The 21976-nt window shown below is 46.5% G+C and overlaps 1 protein-coding gene across 10 annotated transcripts in view; it reads left to right on the forward strand.

Annotated features, from left to right (window-relative positions):
* LOC147026824 (uncharacterized) overlaps positions 1-21976 on the forward strand; it is a 117365-nt gene that overhangs the window by 21956 nt on the left and 73433 nt on the right. For 2 of the 10 annotated variants that reach the window (XM_085882642.1, XM_085882640.1), the window contains exons 1-2: positions 17115-17893; positions 17975-18038. In XM_085882642.1, coding sequence (XP_085738768.1) covers positions 17766-17893; positions 17975-18038 — 192 coding nt within the window. In that variant the 5' untranslated portion in view covers positions 17115-17765. Of the gene's footprint in view, positions 1-1970; positions 2043-3687; positions 3758-17094; positions 17894-17974; positions 18039-21976 lie in introns of those variants that run through there. The other 8 variants (XM_085882636.1, XM_085882643.1, XM_085882639.1 and 5 more) reach the window with 8 other exon arrangements.

Here is a 21976-nt window from a genome sequence, read left to right on the forward strand (position 1 = left end):
CTCCCCTCCACCTCGAGAACACCGACAAAGACAAAAACACCCCGATTAGTGGGGCAACTTGGCATAACAATTGTGCATTTTGTGAGGAAAGCACCAAATTTGGCACACTAGTAGCCTAACATATTATGAACAGATTTGGATATTGGGCCATCTCAAATTCAGCCACTGATGGCTGTGGCAGCCATTTTCCACTGCCATCAAAAATTTTGACGTGGCCCAATATCCAAATCTGTTCATAATATGATAGGCTATTAGTGTGCCAAATTTGGTGCTTTCCTAACAAAACGCACAATTGTTATGCTATATTTAGCCAAGTTTCCCCACTAGATACACTAATTGGGGTCATGTTGATCCTGTGTAGCAAGTCTGGATGTAATTGGTCCAGAACTGAAGGAGGAGTAGCGCAACAAACAAACACACAAATACTGGTCCATGAATTATAGTAAGGATAAGGAGTGCACAGCCTTGGGGAAAAAGGCTTCAGACTTGTGCAATGACAGAACATGCAAAAATGTATGTTGGTCTTAATAGCTGGGTGTGGTTCTGCAATGCTGCTTCCTTTAACCGTTCTTGTCCATTCCTGTGCCTCCCTGTTTGTCAAATCAACTAAAAGTTAATTAATACAATGCAAGGTTACCCCCTAGAAGTCATTCCCACAACAATATGTAGCTTTGTTATTTTTCCCATTTGAGAAACAAAAATGCCTGATGTTAATTTCCTTCATGAACATTGTTTTTCCACCAAAGAGTTTGTTGCTCAAGGCAGAAACGAGCTACGTTGACTGCTGTCATCAGAGTCAATCTTATGAAAGAGTTTACCAAGCAACTGAACAAAGCATAGTTGTTTCGCAGGAAACCACTAAATATTTTCTACAGCTTTGGCAAGTTTGCACAGCCATTGACATTTTACATTTCGGAGTAACTTGTGATAACCTGTCACCCTTCGGCGGTACAATCTTCCAAAGAGCACTGCTCTCCCACTCTCCATTCCCTCCTGTTTCATGTGCATTTGCATTCGGATCAGAATTGCCACAAGGCAATGATTTTCGGCACATCAAGCCGGTGTTACACCAAGACCAGACAAAACAAATCTGCTTCAGGTGACGCACCCGATCTAAATGGGGAGAGTGGAGAGGTGCATCGAGGAAAACAAAATAATATTTAAACAAAAAGTGTTTCATTTTTGGTTGTTTCTCCAAAATATGCTCATAGAGTGGGTCCTCATGTCCGTTCGACCGTCCGTACATACTACATTAACATTTGATTAAAAAAACACCTCCTCACAAACTACCCGACTGATTAAGGCAAAAACTTGGTACGATGCATCAGGACAGCAAGTTCTCATGGGATTGTGCTCCCCCATCAGGACGTTCCCCCTATATACAGGGTAAAGGGGGTGGGGGGGGAGTTGGCGACTGAGATTTGGTTCTCTGTGGGGGAAATCCCAAAATTTCAGAAGGCAAAATAAATTAGAGGATTAGAATGAGTAACACGAACCATGAGTTCAAGAGAGAATTGAAAAATGTTTTCAGTGGCTTCAAAGCCTTGCATCCCCACTTCATGGCAGGATGGCTGAGAGATATGCACACTCGCCTCCAAGCTGTCTCACCTGGGTTTGAATCTCAACCCAGCTATGAATTGGCATCCCAATGTTTCACAGACAAGGTGATGAATCAATGTGTGTGCCGTCCCTTGGTTGAATGGTTGTCCCGTCTGCCAGCATACGTTGGTAGACGTTAAATATCTCATGGTGCCCTTTGTTAAGAGTAAGTGAGCTATCACTGGCACCCTGGAAAAATCCCAAATTTCTGCTCTAACCTACAGAAGGCATTGTATCAGAGGCAATGATGCTACCCCACAGCCCTGTACTGCATAAGAAAGAAGAACATATGGGCATGTTGTTCTTTTTAGTGATGTTTTTATTGCACAAATTGCGCATACATGCAAACATACTGGACTTGACTTTTACAGACAGCTGCTGAGATTGGGGAAAGTGACGTCACTGGGGGCTCACCTTCCTTCCAAGAGCACTCCGTGATTACTGTGAGTACCAAAGGAGGAAATTCATCCTTGAATGCCCCGCTTGGTGGGTTTTTTTCCATGCTCTATCCTTTAAATGCTGAGCATCATAGCACGAAACAGAAAGCAGCATGTCCCAATTGTAGGTTATTTCTCTGAAATAAGCTCGTAGAGTGGGTTCCAGTGTCCAGTCGTCTGTTCATCCATCTGTACATACGTATGTTAACATTTGACAAAAACATCTCAGAAACTGTAGCACAGTGCCAGGCAGCTATTGGTAAAGCAAATATATGACTTATTAATTAAAAGAGATGGTGCTAACATTGTACAGGAATTTAGTGAGGGCCACATCTAAAATATTGTGTGTCGTTTTGATCAGCACAACTCAGGAAGGACATAGATGCCAGAGAGAGGGTTCAGTGCAGGGCTATTAGATTGATTCCGGGCCGAGTTAGACTCAGCTATGAGGAGCGGCTGAAGGAGACAGGGCTTTATACACTCGAAAGGAGGCGGTTACGAGGAGATATTATCGAGATGTTTCAGAAAATGAATGGTATCGATAGAATAAGTGCAGATGAATTATTCAACAGAGTAGACAGTGACAGAACCAGGGGGCCATAGCCTGAGAGTAAAGAAGAGGAGAGTTAAGTTGCATGTCTTGTAACTTAATGCGTTTGCAAGAAGTTGGGTACGAGCTATTTCCAGGGCTTCCCTTCAAGATTTGCAGTATGTAAACAGTCCTTAAACACTCAGTTGAAGCGTTCTGTCTCCCCGTTGGCTTGTAGGAAAAAGATAGAACAACGGCAGTGTTTGATGTTTCTTTCCTGCAAGAATGTTTCAAACTCAGTTGAAACAAACAGAGATCCATTGTCAGAGATAAGTTCCCAGGGATTTCCTTCACGACTGAAGACTGTAGTCAGGAATTTGATAACTGTAGCAGATGTTACTTGGGACGTAAAGGCTACTTCTGTCCATTTGCTGAAGTAATCAATGAAGGTAATGGCATAGCGACAGTCCACTTGGCCGTTATCAAGTGGTCCCACTTTGTCGATGTCAAGCTTTTCCCAAGCAGCATTAGGGAGTGGAACTGGTTGCAAAGGTGGAACCCGAGTGACAACTGTTTTATCATGCATTTGGCAAGTAATGCACGACGATGGCAACTTCCACTTGGGAGTCCATTCCTCGCCACCAGTAGAGGTCACGCAGCCTTTGTTTAGTCCTTACAATGCCTTGATGCATATCATGGGCAAGCTGGATTAACTTGGGTTGAAGTTCTGTCGGCACTATCACATGGTGAGTGCCACGAATTAAGTAATCCTCTTGTACCGGCAGTTCATTCCGAATGCAAAAGTAAGGAAGTGCATTTGGGTCAATGTCCTTCGCTTTGCAAGGCCATTCTCTGGGGACATCCTTGCACATTCATCTATTCCAAGAATAGAGCATCCTTTGCAAGTTTCCTTGACTTGTTCCACAGGTATTGCAGCGCAGTCACCGGACACTAAAGCCACCATTCTACATTCCGGTTTGTGGTAAGGCTCTGTCATGGGGAGTGGTAACCACGATAAACAGTCTGCAGTCACATTTTGATGGCTAGGTTTGCACACAATTTCATAGTTAAACTACAGTAAGTGTGCAGACCAACGTGTAATTCTCATTGCAGGTTGACAAAGACCTTTCGAAGAGAGTAGTGTGGTCAGTGGACTGTGGTCTGTACGCAGGATAGATTTCCGACCTCACAGGTAAGTATGCCATTTCTCAGTTTCCCAGACACAGGTGAGTGCTTCCTTCTTTACAGAGGAGGTCTTGCGTTCGCATTGTGTGGGTGTTCGTGAGGCAAATGTGGACATTTTGCAAAAGTATGTCACAGTAAAGACCACAAATACCAAGTGTGGGAAGTGACTGTGCCAGATGTGACTGTTTTAAACATAAACACACAAGCCTCTGAACAAATTAAAGGGAACCTATTTTGTGATGTTCGTCTTTGCACACCTGATGGACAGGCATGCTCAGCTAAATTGCTGGTGGACACAGGTTCAGTCGTTTCCAGACTTCCAGAGTCTACCGACCTGGAGCATTTCAAGAATGCACTTCTTATATAACCAAAATTACACTTGGTGACTTACCAACCGATCTCTGTCGTTGGTTGTCTTTAAGTGCAGGTGCAACACAACCATGATTCTGTGCCTGCTGATTTCTTCATTGTGCCTTCTGGAACACCAATACTCGCCATGGACCTTTTCACTGCTCTCGGACTGAATATCGTTAATGGATGTGTTACTCCTGCATCAGTGCTAAGTACTTCTGTGCATCAAACTGAGGTTTGGCAGACATCTAATCCTAACATCACTGGAACTCTCGGCTATGCAAAAGGATTTGTACACAGAGTGAAGATCAGGCCCGATGTGGTGCCAATTCAGCAGAAGCTTCTTCGCCGTTTACCTTTTGCTGTCCGTGATGCTGTCTCGCAAGAAGTGAAAACGCCTGAAAAAGCAGGTATCATTGAGAGAATTGACTCTTCCGAATGGGTTTCACCTATTGTCATTATGCCTAAGAAAATGGGAGGTAAAGGACTGTGTGTGGATCTTCGTGAACCCAATAAAGCGATCGTAATAGACAGTCATCCACTCCCACATATTGAGGAGGTATTCGCATAACTTCAGAGAGTAAGAATGTTTTCTACTCTTGATCTTTAGAGTGCATACCATCAAGTGCCCTTGCATGAGGAAAGCAGAGACCTTACGCTTTTCATAACACACGAGGAACTTTTCAGTTTTTGCCGTGTTCCTTATGGTCTTGCTTCTGCTCCCAGTGCATTCCAGCGAATGATGTCACAGATCTTAGCTGGCCAGGAGGGCATCCAGTGTTATCCAGATGACATAATTGTGTGTGCTTCATCTCCTAAGAAACACGAGGAAAGTCTTCAACCTGTTTTGAATCGTATTGATTAAGCAGACTTAAAACTGCATGACGACAAATGTCATTTCAGGAAAGCTGAACTTTCTTTTCTGGGTCATGCGATCTCAGAAAAGGGCATGAGCCCAAACACTGAACATGTGGTGGCATTAACACAAGCACCACACACCCAAAGATGCATCTGCTCTGCATTCTTTGCTGGATTTGACTTCTTGGTACTCCAAGTTCATTCCAAATTATGTGACAGTCGTGGAGCCACTTCATGCCTTCCTGCGTAAGGATACTGACTTATCCTGGACCGAGGCTGCACACACTCAATATGAAAGGGTAAAAAAATGATTGGTAACAGCCCTGCACTTGCTTTGTTTGACCATACTCTGACCACCATTGTGACCACATACGCGTCTGATTATGGACTTGGAGCAGTGCTCACAACTTCATGGGGACTCTGCAGAGGAAACAGTAGGACGAGCCAGTAGGCGACATGGGTGGTCACTATATAATTGCATACTAGTCATACCGTGTCTGATGGATCGGGCTGAAATTTTTTGACAAAGAGGTTGATTATAGTGCGCATAAAAGCGCAGAAGCCGATTTTAGATTTTCAAAATATATATATTTTTTTTTTTCGGATTTTTTCAAAAATGTCAAACTCCCATTGCTAGGCAACGGTGACGTCCATAGCAATGGTGCTCAAAAGCATACAACTAGATCCTGGTACGAACCTACCAGTCAAGTTTCATCAAAATCGGTTCACCCCTCTGGCCTCCAGAGCTGTCCATTACATACATACAGACAGACGGAAAACCTGAGAATAAGGGGAGTCTAGCGAAGTGACCACCCAACAGACACACAGACAGACGGAGAACATGAGAATAAGGGGAGTCTAGCGACACGACCACCCAATTTTCCTCATGAATGCTCACACGATGCAGCCACAAGTACTCTTCAGGAGAGAAGGAAGCAATCGCCTGCGTCTGGGCAACTGAGAAATGGCGTACCTACCTGTGGGGTCGGAAATTTATCCTGCGTACAGACCACAGTCCACTGACCACACTACTGTCTTCGAAAGGTCTTGGTCGAGCTGGAATGAGAATTACACGTTGGTCTGCACACTTACTGTCATTTAACTACGAAATTGTGCACAAACCTGGCCATCAAAATTGGACTGCAGACTGTTTATCGTGGTTACCACTCCCCATGACAGAGCCTTACCACAAACCGGATGTAGAAATGGTGGCTTTAGTGTCCGGTGGCTGCACTGCTGTACCTGTGGAACAATTCAAGGAAACTTGCAACCGATGCCCTATTCTTGCAATAGATGAAGGTGCAAGGATATGTCTTCACAGGATAGCCTTGCAATGCAAAGGGCATTGACCCAAATGTACTTCACGACTTTCGCATTCAGAATGAACTGGCTGTACAGGAGGATAACTTGATTCGGGGCACTCACCGTGTGATAGTGCCGACAGAACTTCAACCCAAGTTAATCCATCTTGCCCATGATACGCATCAAGGTATTGTAAGGACTAAACAAAGGCTGTGTGACCTCGACTGGTGGCCAGGGATGGATTCCCAAGTGGAAGTTGCCATCAAGTCGTGCATTACTTGCCAAATGCATGATAAAACAGCTGTCACTTGGGTTCCACCTTTGTAACCAGTTCCGCTTCCTAATGCTGCTTGGGAAAAGCTTGCCATCGATATAGTAGGACCACATGATAATCACCAAATGGACTGTCGCTATGCCATTACCTTCATTGATTAATTCAGCAAATTGCCAGAAGTACCTTTACATCCCAAGTGACATCTGCTCCAGTTATCAAATTCCTGACTACAGTATTAATTCGTGATGGAAATCTGTGGGAACTTATATCTGACAATGGATCTCAGTTTGTTTCAACCGAGTTTGAAACATTCCTGCAGGAAAGAAACATCAAACACTGCTGTTGCTCTATCTAATACCCACAAGCCAACGGGGAGATAGAACGCTTCAATAGAGTGTTTAAGGACTGTTTACATCCTGCAAATCTCAATGGGAAGCCCTGGAAATCATTCGTACCCGACTTCTTGCAAACGTATCGAGCTACAAGACATGCAACAACTCATCCGACCCCTGCTGAACTTATACCTGCATGTACATTGCACACCAAGTTGCACATTGGGGACAATCAAATCAGTGTACCTGCTGCAAGACTCGAGGATGTAAGACGCTGTGTTCAACAGAAACAAGAGAAGTCTAAATGATACACAGACAAGCATGGGGGAGCGAAGTCTTCCACCTTCCAATGTGGTTCTTTCCTGTGTGTTTGGAAACCTAGACTTCATCAGAAAGGACAAAACAAGTTTTACCAAAAAGGAGCCCCTGAATGGACTAAGGACTTTTTCATGTGACATGTTATCTTGCATTACATGCCCACTATTTTTGGGTGGTTTTCAATACCAGTTGCTATTTTCACGAAAAAAAAAGGAATATGTGGTGTTGGGAGTAACATGAATATTAATGAATGCATGATGAACCGGCACTGACGAGGCGGAATCGAGAGAGACGTCAGAGAGATGTGGAGTTAGGGCAGCAGGAGACGCCATTGAAAACGGTTGAGCTGAAAAACCTTCACGTGGGCCGACTTTGCTGCACAACATATTGGCGACGAGGATTTGAATCGGAACCCACGTGTGCACAGCCCGCTGACGTCACTCTCTGTTCGTCATGCCTTCATTAATATTCATGTAACTCCCAATACCGCAAAGCTTCAGACTCGAGTGAACTGACAGAGCGCCACCATCTTGCTATGACATTTGTTTTTTTTTCATGATGAGCACCCCCTAAATTATCTTCAAAAGAGGTGTTTAAATTAACCCAAACACTCAATTTTCATTCCAGCACCACCTTGGAGTTCCTTTCGTATGCATGCAAAGTTTGGGGCTGCTCGGTTTTATGGTTTTGGAGTTATGGAGGAGACTGACTGACACACATTGACATTTATTATTATCTATCTATAATTTCAGCAGTGTGTGTGTGTGTGTGTGTGTGTGTGTGTGTGTGTGTGTGTGTGTGTGTGTGTGTGTGTGTGTGTGTGTGTGTGTGTGTGTGTGTGTGTGTGTGTGTGTGTGTGTGTGACCGCTGTTTCTCGACAACCACTGGTCCGATCTAATTGAAACTTGCCAGGTATATTGCTGGGTACCTGAGTATGTGCCTTTTCAAGGTTTGATATTAATCAGACAAGTGCTTCCCAAGTTATGGACATTTATTTACCAAGCCAATGACAGGACACGTTGCTGCGGAGGTGTGGCCGTTGGGGAAGAGATCCTTAGTTACCAATGACAGGACACGTTGTTTGGCGTTTTGCACCCACAGTATCTATAATTCCAGCAATCTCTGTTTGTTTGCCTTTTCAAGGTTTGAAATTAATCGGACAAGTGGTTCCCAAGTTATGGCCAAGTTAGAGCGCATTCCCCATTACGGGTTACAACGTACGGACTTCGGGATAGTGATGACTTACTGTATTCTAATAATTTCTCGATTTCTTATGCGCATTTATAGATAAACACAATGCCCCAATCCAGTCGTCGTTTACGAGAGCGAAGGAACGGCCTGTGTGTTTGTTTGAAAGTTTTTTTTTTCCACGTACGGCCACGCACGTACGGGCACGTGAAAGTGAAGGAACGGCCTGTGTGGTTGTTGTTGTTTTTGGCACGCGGTTTGAAAGTTTGTTTTTTTTTACACATATGGCCAAGCACGTACGGCCACGCATGTACGGGCACGCGAGAGCGAAGGAACGGCCTGTGTGGTTGTTGTTTCTGGCACGTGGTTTGAAAGTTTTGTTTTTTTTTGCACGTACGGCCACGCAAGTACGGGCACGCGAGTGTGAAGGAACGTCCCATGTGGATGTTGTTTCTGGCACGTGGTTTGAAAGGTTTTTTTTCTTGTTTTATTTTTTGCACGTACGGCCACGCACATACGGCCATGTGAGAGCGAAGGAACGGCCTGTGTGTTTGTTGTTTCTGGCACGTGGTTTGAAAGTTTTTTTTTTTTTTGCACGTGCGGCCACACACGTATGGGCACGCGAGAGTGAAGGAACACCCTGTGTGGTTGTTGTTTCTGGCACGTGGTTTGAAAGTTTTTTTTCTTGTTTTATTTTTTGCACGTACGGCCACGCACGTACGGCCATGTGAGAGCGAAGGAATGGCCTGTGTGGTTGTTGTTTCTGGTACATGGTTTGTTTATTTTTTCTTGTTTTTTATCTTGCCAAAACGAAGTTTTTGCAAGATATTGTGACGTCCACGGGACTTGAACAGTCCCGCCAACGTAGAATGAGCCGAAAGGATGGAGGCGGTTTATTTATTTATAACCCAAACATGGCGGTTCTAATCGCTCTACCGCAAACGGGACGAGGAAGGTGGCACGAGTCGCTTTTCACTGAGTTGATGATGTTTATTTGTTTTTATTATTACCAGAAATAACAAGACTCGGCAAGAAGAGGGATCCGGGGCGATTTGATGGGATGGTGTGGGATCGGGCGTGGGGAAAAACACAGACAATTCCAATGAATATACAGTTCTCAATCCCTCTAAGGCGCCAAGCGCACACACACACACACACACACACACACACACACACACACACACACACACACACACACACACACACACACACACACACACACACACACACACACACACAAAACGTAGCTATTTCTGGTGGTCAGGCTGGACCGTGGTGTGGACGCAACTGTCCCTGGATCGGCGTCGGACGAGCTGGCCTTGCTCTCGTCTGGGGGGCAGGAGAAACCGTGGTGCTGTCGACCTCCTGGTCTTGGCCCAAGTCCGCTCACAGCCGCAAGGGAACCAGTTCTGGCGCCAAGTTGCGAGCAGGAGAGGGAGGCAGGTCCGTCCGCCGTTCGACCCCGTACTCCAAGTCAGCAGAACCCCAGAGCCAACCAAGGTGAGGCACGAGGCTCAGCAAGGCTCCAAGACACGATCAAGAACACGATCGAATCAGCACAACAACAAGGACGCTCCCCACACAACAGCCTCCCCACCAAAAAAACACGATCTTTTGGTTGTAATCTTCTTCCTCTTCCTTTTCGACCCCGAACAGAACCTTTTTATCCTTGGTCCTCGTCACTTCCAATCGAGCCGTTTATTGGCCCACCGCCATCGCCTTCCGCCAATCGTGATCACGGGGCGGAGCCATCCGCTGCACTGTCCTGTGACGTCACGGCTATTCTCCAGGTACTACCAAAAGGGGTTTACGCAGACACACTTACCCTATCCCGTGTCCCTATCTAATTACGTGACAATTATCATTTCCCCCTTGAAGAAATGAACATTTACTAGACAACTTATCACCACTGAATTGCTACTTATTACATCGAGATCCTGGTATCTCGAACAGCATGGCATACCTAATTAAACAACCTAATTACCCTTTGAATGCATACCCCCCCCCTCAAACGTAACACTGCCCCCTCCTCTGGTACCGCAGCTCCTGCAAGGTATATCACAGGCGCTACCGTACCAGCCTTAACACTTACTGACTCACACCTAATTAACCTAACGAAATAAAGTAGGAGGGGCAATGGGCAGCGAGTCGCAGCTAACTTACCTATCCTGCTAAATGTACTACCCCCTTATGGCCTTATCCTCACCTAAACAATCATTTGTTTTTATTTTATTTTATTTTATTTTATCACATGAGAGCACTGAGCAAAGTTGCACTTCATCTTCTGGATCATCGCTCTTGCCCAGCACTCTTCCAGTGATCTGGGGAGGGGAAACAAAAGGTTTCACAAAAACACAACACTTATACTTTACATTCCTACTCTAAGCCTTAACGACACTATTCACAGGATATTTACACTTGACCGCCTCCCCCAGTGGATGCTAATAGACCCAGCGTTACCTGGGGAGCCAATTTTCAAATTTGCTTGCCCCAAAATTATGCGGACATCATGCCCTTGCTGCTCATGTCAAGTTGTGCGGGATCGAGTGGGACTCGTACATCTTCACAACATTCACACCATGGTCATCATCACATTTCTAGGTCATGGTCCTCATTTTAATCATGCAGGCTGAATCCCGTCATGGCCGTGGGGTGGGTTACCACAAGATGATGGGGGCATCTCAGGTGCAACCATGCCCACAGATAAGCTTTAGTCCAACCCGGACGCTTCTCCGCCCCGCTCCCTTTGATTCCCTCCCCCCTGGTAGCCATCAGCTCTAATCCCGTACAACACTCTGGAAGGGGTCTCACTGGCTCCTCTGGCCTTCCTGGGTCGCCAAGGTCCTACCCGCCTTGGTCGCCCAACCAGACCCTCTCCCAGTTGCCTCCAGACACTGTCACCATTAGCCACCAGGTGGTGAATCTCCTTGATGGGGGTCGCAATTCACGCTCACCGTGAGCTTCAGCAATCCCTCTGGACAAGCACATCATCCCCACCCACAAAACCCACATGACTCCCCCACCCCATCGGCCTTACATGTGACACCTGCATTTCTAACACTTCACCGACCATGACCTTCCCTGTTACCACACCATGCCCAATAAAAAAACAATGTGTGCACCATACATTTCACTTCTTCACTTAAAACAACTTACACAGCACTTCTCACCCGATCCACGCACCAGCCATTGGACAGCCACTTGTGCCCGCTTTGTTTCCAATTACCCACTGTCCCGATTGTCACTCTAAAACCCAGCAGAACTTACAAACCCATGCCAATTTTCCCACAATTCATTTTTTTTTTCTTCACCAAAGGAGGCACTTCGCCACAATCTCACCAGCCGAGCATGGCCCTATATGCTCAGCCCGATCTAGTCTCCCCGACCCCCGACAGTGATCTCCGGACCCGACCTATGAAAGGGCATCTCGGATAGACCTGGCGGTTCAGCAGGAGGATTCACCCTCTCCGGGCTTGAAAGTCTATTGGAGGGTCTCTCCATTGCCGGGTACCGGCAATATCGTTGCATGTGTCCTCTTCGCCAGCACCGGAAACAACTCCCCATAAAAGGCCCCCGTGAGTATCGGTGTAATGTCTCTTCCGGTTCCGGACCCCCTCGGCCATAATCAAATTGCTCTTTTGGCTGGGCTGGACCCCGCCGCTTTGGCGCACTAACTACCGGATTACCCTTTATCAAACTTGACAGTTTTTGGCAAATTTCCTGAAGCATTTGGGTAATGCCAATTTCTCCCAGCCCCCCTCCCTGATCCTGAATCTCCGCCTGTCGGATCGTCACCGATGGCCTCTCTGGCACCCGACCCGGCCACCTCCACGAGGCCAGCCTGGCTGCGCACTCGGCCGCTCGGTGCACGGTGGGTGGATCCTGTAGCTCCACTAGCGCTCGGACCTCAGGGTCAGGAAGAGCAGCTAAAAATTTCTCGAGTGCCAGTCTGTCCCACGCCTCCACTGTAAGGTCCCGATATGCGATCCTGACTGATTGGTAAATGTCCTGCGCCAGCTCCTGCACTGTCTCTCCCGGCTTTAATCTGCAGTGCTGGAGCTGGGCCCGCACCAGATCACAGTTTGCCGCGAACCCAAACCGACGGCTCAACGCCTCGCAAATGTGGGAGCTGGTCAACATCCCCTCCGCGGTCACGTTTAACACATCTGCGGCTGGTCCCCGCAACGTTGCCACCAAATTCCCTGTACGTTCCCGCTCATTCCACCCGTTTAGTCGGGAAATGCACTCAAATTGCGTCAGAAAAGCTTCAACGCTCCCTGACCCGTCGAAATTTACCAGGGGGATCACTTTTACGGTGGCCCACTTCTCAGTTTCTCCCTTGTCCGAATCCATCCCAGGGATCAAACACCCTTGTGGCTGCGTATCCCATTTCGGAGCCCACTGTGGCCAAAGATGTTTTGTGGTGAGGGTCTCATGGGTCAATTTTGCCTCCTGTTCCAAACGTTGAATGGACCGATTCACCTCTTCCCGCAGGATCTTCTGGGCCCGCACAACCTCCTCCAAGGCTCCGTCGCGAGTTTGTAGCTGCTCCTCAACCAACCCGGACACTCTACTTACAAAAGACGGCTCTACCAGGCCTTTATCCAAGACTTCATCTTGGCTCATAATTTTATCTTGTTCGTCCAAACGAGCCTCCAATCCTTTTACCTCCTCCGCCAAATTCATCCCTTGTTTCCTCAGCTCTCCCCACTCTTCAACTTGCAGCTGCATACGAGCATCCACACAGGCACGATGACGTTCCAGGCTTTCATCCACTTTATCAACCCGAATGTTCGTTGCATCAATTTTATCTACCAATTTTTTTCGTATATTTTCCCCCTCCAATGTAATTTCTACCTTTGTTTCCTCTAATCTATCCTCGAATTTGCTTTGTATTTCTCCCAATTTAACATCTACACACTCCTGCATCTCAGTTTTTGATTTTCTCCATCTTTTCCCCCAATTCATCCCTCATTAAATCAATCCGTGCACCCAACTGTTCCCCCATTACCCCCAATTGATCTGTCATTTCTGCCCTCTGTGCCGTCATTTCTGCCCTCTGTGTCACAAATTGATTTTCCATTTGTGCCGTCATTTCTGCCCCCCATGCCGTCATTTCTGCCCTCTGTGTCACGAATTGATTTTCCATTTGTGCCGTCATTTCTGCCATTTGTGCCCCCTGTGCCGTCATTGTTGCCCCCTGTGCTGTAATTGCACTCATTAAACGTTCCAACATTGTCCAGATCGTCATCGTGCCGGTTTCCGGCACTGCCGGCTCCGTTACGGGCGATGAAGCACGGTCCACGCTCGGAATGGGGGAGGTTCCAACCCTACCCCCGTCTCTCCCCTCTTCCCCCGACTCGCTGCCAGACACGTGGCCTTCCTCCTCAAACATCTGCACATCCACCATGGTGCAGAAGTCCCGTTTGCCGCCAATTAATTTAAATTTGAAAAATCCCGCCAAAATTTTCCCGCGCTCACGCGCTTTTCTGTAGTAATTTTATATTCCAATTCGTGGCGAGATTTTAATCCTGGTATAAAATTTAGAGGGGTTCGAACATCCCACTTCTGACACCAATGTGACGTCCATGGGACTTGAACAGTCCCGCCAACGTAGAATGAGCCAAAACGATGGAGGCGGTTTATTTATGTATAACCCAAACATGGCGGTTCTAATCGCTCTAACGCAAACGGGACGAGGAAGGTGGCACGAGTCGCTTTTCACTGAGTTGATGATGTTTATTTGTTTTTATTATTACCAGAAATAACAAGACTCGGCAAGAAGAGGGATCCGGGGTGATTCGACGGGATGGTGTGGGATCGGGCGTGGGGAAAAACACAGACAATTCCAATGAATATACAGTTCTCAATCCCTCTAAGGCGCCAAGCGCGCACACACACACACACACACACACACACACACACACACACACACACACACACACACACACACACACACACACACACACACACACACACACACACACACACACACACAGTAGCTATTTCTGGTGGTCAGGCTGGACCGTGGTGTGGACGCAACTGTCCCTGGATCGGCGTTGGACGAGCTGGCATTGCTCTCGTCAGGGGGGCAGGAGAAACCGTGGTGCTGTCGACCTCCTGGTCTTGGCCCAAGTCCGCTCACAGCCGCCAGGGAACCAGTTCTGGCGCCAAGTTGCGAGCAGGAGAGGGAGGCAGGTCCGCCCGCCGTTCGACCCCGTACTCCGAGTCAGCAGAACCCCAGAGCCAACCAAGGTGAGGCACGAGGCTCAGCAAGGCTTCAAGACACGATCAAGAACACGATCGAATCAGTACAACAACAAGCACGCTCCCCGCGCAACAGCCTCCCCACCAAAAAAACACGATCTTTTGGTTGTAATCTTCTTCCTCTTCCTTTTCGACCCCGAACAGAACCTTTTTATCCTTGGTCCTCGTCACTTCCAATCGAGCCGTTTATTGGCCCACCGCCATCGCCTTCCGCCAATCGTGATCACGGGGCGGAGCCATCCGCTGCACTGTCCTGTGACGTCACGGCTATTCTCCAGGGACTACCAAAAGGGGTTTACGCAGACACACTTACCCTATCCCGTGTCCCTATTTAATTACGTGACAATTATCATTTCCCCCTTGAAGAAATGAACATTTACTAGACAACTTATCACCACTGAATTGCTACTTATTACATCGAGATCCTGGTAAACTCGAACAGCATGGCATACCTAATTAAACAACCTAATTACCCTTTGAATGCATACCCCCCCCTCAAACATAACAATATGTTAGTCAGCTTGTATGTTTTTTTTTTGTTTTTTGTTTTTTTTTGTTTGTTTGTTTGTCTGTAATTACGTATAAAAAAATCTGCAGAGCATAGTTATCATCGGAAATTTTTGTAACTTCGCATATCGGAGGCCTATAGAGGTCCCTTTCAGTGCACAAAATTTTGAAGGTCAAGGTCAAAGGTCAAGGTCGCTTTGGCGCAAATCAGGGGAGTCGACGAAACCCTTATTTTTTGAGTAATTTTGATCGGATCGTCTTCAAACTTCATGGGAATATAGTTCATGGTCTGGCGCTCAGCTGATTAATTTTTGGTGGCGATTGGCCTTGACCTTCATATGTTTTTATTTTTTTTTGGTCTGTAATCACGTATAAATCACTCTGCAGAGCACAGTTATGATTGGAAATTTTTGTTATTTCGCATATCAGAGGCCTATCGACGTCCCTTTCAGCGCATAAAATTTTGAAGGTCAAGGTCAAAGGTCAAGGTCACTTTGTCGCAAATCAGGGGAGTCGACGAAACCCTTATTTTTTGAGTAATTTTGATCGGATCGTCTTCAACTTTCATGGGAATATAGTTCATGGTCTGGCGCTCAGCTGATTAATTTTTGGTGGTGATTGGTCTTGACCTTCATGGTTAGCGCCTCAGGTCAAATATATTTGACCCCAAGGTCAAATTTTCAAGTTTTAGGAACCATATTGTGTAGTACCTCAAATTGAACACCTCGATGAGTGCTTTCTAGGTATGTCAAGCTTGAGACATTATGACGTTATTTGGTGACATTATGAGGCAAAAGCATATTTTTCATGGTTACTCTGTAGAACGATTCTCATCGGAATCTCTTGTCGGCAGATATTCCTCAAGGAGTCGCTCCTGGTGGATAGCAGCTCTGTTCACCTCAGTGTGACCTTAAAGAAGTCACACGTGGTCACCTTTTGGCAAGATACGGGTCACCCTGCGGGTGACATTGGTTTTTATTTTTATTTTTGCACGTACGGCCACGTGAGAGCGAAGGAACGTCCTGTGTGGTTGTTGTTTCTGGTACACGGTTTGAAAGTTTTTTTTTCTTGTTTTATTTTTTTGCACGTATGGCCACGTGAGAGCGAAGGAATGGCCTGTGTGGTTGTTGTTTCTGGTACACGGTTTGAAAGTTTATTTTTTCTTGTTTTTTTTTTTGCATGTTCGGCCACGCGAGAGTGAAGGAACGGCCTCTGTGTTTGTTTTTTCTGGCACGCGGTTTGAATTTTTTTTTTTTTTTTGCACGTACTACTGGAGTTATAGTTAAAAAGATTAGAGACCCAATATGGAATAGGCAAAGCCTAGAAGCGAACGTAGAATTCTTATTACATTCGCTTCTTAAATATATCAAATTAAACAGTCTTTTTCCTATGATAAATTAAATATTACCTTTACATTACCTTCACAACAACAACTACACTGCCTAGAACAGGATCTCATCTGAAAAAAAAAATTCCTCAACATTACCTTCACAATGACAACTACACCGCCTAGAACAGGATCTCATCTAAAAAAATAAATATTACCTCAACATTACCTTCACAACAACAACTACACCGCCTAGAACAGGATCTCATCTAAAAAAATAAATATTACCTCAACATTACCTTCACAACAACAACTACACCACCGAGAACAGGATCTCATCTAAAAAAAATTCATATTACCTCAACATTACCTTCACTACAACAACTACACCGCCTAGAACAGGATCTCATCTAAAAAAATAAATACCAGAAGCGAACATAGTATTCTTCTTACATTTGCTTCTGACTTTACCTATAACTTGTTCACAACTGTATACGCAATTTCCGGTTACTTCGGCCTGGATTCGGGATCAGCGATCAAATAACGTAAATCACGATTAAAAATTATTTTTTGATGATGCGGGAAATATCTTTATTAAAATCAGTGGAGGAAATATACACCATGTCTGATATTTGGGTCTTTCATGTCTCCGACGATGCCTTTATTTCCCGGCATGCATCATTCCCCATGACAAAAACCGGAAACAAAAAAAAAAACCCAGAAACAAAACAAAAACGGAAGCAAAAGGGTCATAGCCAACGACACGGATTCACAATTGGCAGGGTATTGTGTTGTTGTTGTTTCCTATTCTCTCATGTGCACGCGTTAAGTAATATTCACAAGATAGAAATAAAACCCAATCGTGTTTATACACCGCACAGCGTTTAAAAACAACCAGAAGCAAAAGGTCATAACTTACGACACGGATTCCAAATAGCCAGGGGTATTGTGTTGTTGTTTCCTATTCTCTCACGTGCACACATTTAGTATTAAGCTCACTTCGTTCGCTATAAAGTCCGACATCGGTGATTCTTCGCTTGTTTCATATTTCCTTGTGGTATCGTTATGCGAAAAAAAACACGTATAATTAATAAAGTGATTTGTACCTAATAAAGCATTTCCAACAAACCTTTACCAACATAATCACGATCTGTCGCCGATTTACCTCACGCGGCGTGTATTCCTTTCCCGCGCTTTCCCGTCAGTTGCTGTGGAAAGCGCGAGAGGAGGTCGGACTCGCAGCGTGAGGTAAATCGCTGACTAAAAAAAGACGAAGAAAACGCCATAAGACATGCTGCGGAGAATTCGAGGCAGGACCGTAAAGGATGGTGAATCGGAGAGAAGAGACGTCCTGGATGCTGAGATGAATAACCACAAACGGTGCAGGGATTCCGGTGTGGCGATGAAAGTTACCACAGGGTGAGGAAGGAAGCCGATCGAGTTAAAAGGAATGTGTTCGTGACGTGTGGACTCTGTGCTTGACGTGTAAATCCGTTACAGGGACCGACATGACACGGGAAACACAGAACGACAGGGTGAAAACCCCGACATTTTCTCTCAGCAGGTAGGATATCGTTCGGTCTCATGCGATGTACACATGGCGCCATTTTAGTTTTGTTTTTATACATATTCATGTTCACATCATATTGGACATTAATTCGCAGCAAAGTTTTAATATTAATGTATCTGAGATGTATTTACATTTGCCATCTGCAGACCATCTATTTATTACGTACGTATTTGTTTGGGAAATTTTAACCCTGTTCTCTCGTCTTCTCCAATCTCGTTCCCCCCGCCCAGCTCCTTCCCTGTCCGGCTGTTTGCCCCATAAATACCCCTTCCGTTTTCTTACCTAATATTTCTACCTCCTTCAAAACCCATTTCCCTTTCCACCGCACTCTCCCCAATCTGTCGCTCACTAATAATTATCATTCCGACGTAATAAATAAATAGCACCTTGTAGCGACGTGCACATTCATAAGGAGATAAAACTCCCTCCATGTCTGATAGGATGGTGCAGAGTTGGCGTACTTACGTCTCAATTGGGTTTGAATCCCGACCACATTATAAACTATCGGATTGGTGCTTCACAGAGAGTCCCTTGAAAGGACATAAATCCAGGTGTAACGTTTGCTCGCATGAAGTGGTGGTTGCGAGATCCCACGGTGCCTTTCGACGAAGAGTAAGTGATTGCAACAGGTACTGCGTTGATTAAACATGCAGACACCATGGCCAAAATTCTCAATTCCAGTGCTGACGTGCAGGGGCACTGCATCAATGCCACAGCCTAGCCTTAGTAAATGATGCAACTAGCTGGTCAAATTTATAATTTACTCGTGAAATATGCATTCACTAACTACTACTCACTCCCTCATGGTGTGTGAGGAGCGGATGGTGAGGCGGAGAGAGATGCGAGCGAAAGCAGTTTGGTTATTGGTGATTTTGGAGGAGGGAATAATGTGAGTTGAGCATGGGAAATAATTATTACACATTTGTGCTTAATATTTCTCCTACATCATATCGATTGACATCCATGAGGCTATTTTATACATATATCCTGTCTGAGTGTTTCCTCTTGTGTCCCCAATATATAAATATAGTGTTATGGCTGTGGAAATTCACAGAACACCATATAGGTTCATTAGATCGGTTATCCCGGTAAGATGGTGATAGATAGGTTTCCCCACCGTTGTTTAGAGGGATTCTTCGTGTTCACCAGGCTGCGACCATTTGAGATAGTGTTTTTCTTTTTCTATCGTTATTTTGGACCAAACATACCTCACAACCAGATTGCCACCACTGACATCGTTCCAAAACGGCCACAACCAAACCACCACCACCTTCGCCCTTTTTACCTCCACAACCATCAACAAACCCACGACACGAACATCGCCTCACCTTCGTTCCGAATACGACGCCATCTTCACTGCAGGCAGAGGCAAAGGGTTCTCTCGCCGTTTTGAACGCCGGTGATTTCTACCACGTCCGCTCCCCTGGGAGTCGGAGGTCAAAGTGACGGATCGTGAACGCCGGTGATTTCTACCACGTCCGCTCCGCGGGGGGGAGGGTCGGAGGTCAAAGTGACGGATCGTGAACGCCGGTGATTTCTACCACGTCCGCTCCCCGGGGGTCGGAGGTCGAACTGTCAGATCGTGAACGCCGGTGATTTCTACCACGTCTGCTCCCCGGGAGTCGGAGGTCAAAGTGCGGAGGTCGAATCTCATCTCCCCGGCCCTATATAAATCCGAACAAAGCGGAGCTTCGCGTCAGTCAGTGGAGCCGTGAGTCTGGAGGGGTCGGAGAACCGAGCGTGAGTCAAGTGCAGTCTGCGGCGGTCTGGAAGGATCGGAGAGCCTGGAGAACACCAGAGGGCTACGTGGAAACCACAGCCGGCGAGAGCTTGCCAGCGCCAAGGCAGTCTGAGGTGATCAGACCTCGGCACGATTCGCGCCTCGCTGAGGGACGGACGGGGTCTGAGAGGGCATCAACTCTTGCTGAGCATCTAGCCTGAGAGGGCATCAACTCTTGTAAAGCAACCACGCTGAGAAAGCGTCAGTAGACCTGTCCGTTCCTCTCACCCACGTTGCTGGGGCCCAGATCACCTCGCCGTCGCTGTCCTAGCTGCCGTGGGGAGAAGGCGTCACGACCTGCCCATCGTTGCGAGGCCGCAAACCAGGCGTGGCTGTCCTAGCCGCCGTGGGGACGAGACGTCACGACCTGCCCATCGACACACCGCCAGGGTGCGGGTAAGACGCATCGGTCTCATGGGCCCGTTCGGTCATCCCGGCTCCACGCCACATAGGGTCCACGGATCCCGTCTGCCACCCTTGTCTTTGGGGGTGGCCATTTCTCTTCTTTTGAATGCATGTTGTGGCGCCGTCTACCAAGTAGACTCGTATAAGTGATTGTGCATTCTCATTGCTTATATTCGGTTTTATTGCTTTCTTGCCTGTATACGTGTTTCATTGTGTTGGCTGTACATACGTGCATGACTGTCTTGCCTGAATACGTGCTTGTTAATAAATGTCCTTGTGTGAAATGTATCCCTTTGTTGTGTCCTCATTCCCCCATTGGAAATGCCATCTTGCATCATGGAATAATTGGTTTGGGTTGTAAGCACCCGATGAGTAAAATCACATCCGGCGAGGTCGGGCGATAATATCCGCTCGGTTATCACTGCAGCATGGAACGGACCGCTTAAGCGGCTCGTGTCCTAAACCGACCTGCGCCAAGGTACGGTCGCCCGGTCGACTGCTCATGCAGGTACTTAGGTAGATCGAATTTGGCGAGCGACCCTATCCTGCACGGGCAGACAATTGGCACGACTGTGGTGAGGTTAAAACCCCCACCCGTGGCTGGTTCCTGGCGATAGTTCCAGGAGGATCACGACTGAATTGTCCGTCCGGTGGGCGATCTACCTCAGAAGGTAATAGCGGTTGCTATTAGTGGAAAGCGGCTGATCGCACGCCGGCGGGCGCGAATTCATAACACTGGTGTTCGGGAGTGAGATTCAAATCCATCCCGCCCCCAACTAAATTAACGGGAATCGGACCAGGGGTGTGCGAAGCAACCCCCCCCCTCCCCTGTTCCTCCAAATTACGGACATTTAAAAATAATTTCATGAAATAAGATGGCTTTTCAAGGCGAACGGGTGCCGGGGATATTAGGAATGTGTTATAATGTAGAATCGATGGCCCAGAACGGTTCCTTTTGCAATTTTAATCCACGGGGGAGCTCAACCCCATATACTGAGCACGGACTTTGCCGGCAAACGGAGTCGCACAATGGTGACGCGATCGCACCTCGGCGCGGCACGGCGCAGGCGGCTTTTTTAGCGCAACGAATGGCGCGACACAATGCGAGTGCCTTCAGTCACCGCTTCAAACCACGTGGTCATGGCAGGCGGACATTGGCGGGCTTCGGAAACAATTGGAGGAAGAATGGAAAACCGAGCTCGAAAAGGAAAAATGGAAACACGATTTGGAATTAAAACAACTAAAGGAAGAAGTAAGATCGGGCAATCAGGACAGAGAAAGCCTAGAACGGGAGATAGAAATAGGAAAGGAATGGCAGGAAGACCTAGAGAGATACGGTGAGGAAATGAACGAATTATGGGAGGAAGCATGCAAAAGAGGTGAGGAGGCCAGAAGGGAAAAATGGGAAAAAATTTCTGAGTTACGTGAACACCAAAACAAAGAGAAGGAATTACAAAACGAGTTGAGAGAAGAGAGAATGACAGCAGAGTACGAAACGTTAAGGAACCATACTGTAAAGATCAAACAGTTAGAAGCCAAAGCAAGGTTGGAGTGTGTGGAGATGAGAAAGGAATTAGAAAAGAAAGCTTCTGAGTAACAGAAACACCAAAATAAAGAGACGGAGTTACAAAACGAGTTGAGAATGTTGAGGGAAGAGAGAACGACAGCAGAGAAAGAAACGTTAAGGAACCATACTGTACAGATCGAACAGCTGGAAGCGAAGGCCAGATTAAAGAATGAGGAACAA

The sequence above is a fragment of the Eptatretus burgeri genome, chromosome 5, assembly GCF_056783735.1.
Source record: "Eptatretus burgeri isolate ZD-2024b chromosome 5, Ebu_testis_v1, whole genome shotgun sequence".
In the NCBI taxonomy this organism is placed as follows: domain Eukaryota; kingdom Metazoa; phylum Chordata; class Myxini; order Myxiniformes; family Myxinidae; genus Eptatretus; species Eptatretus burgeri.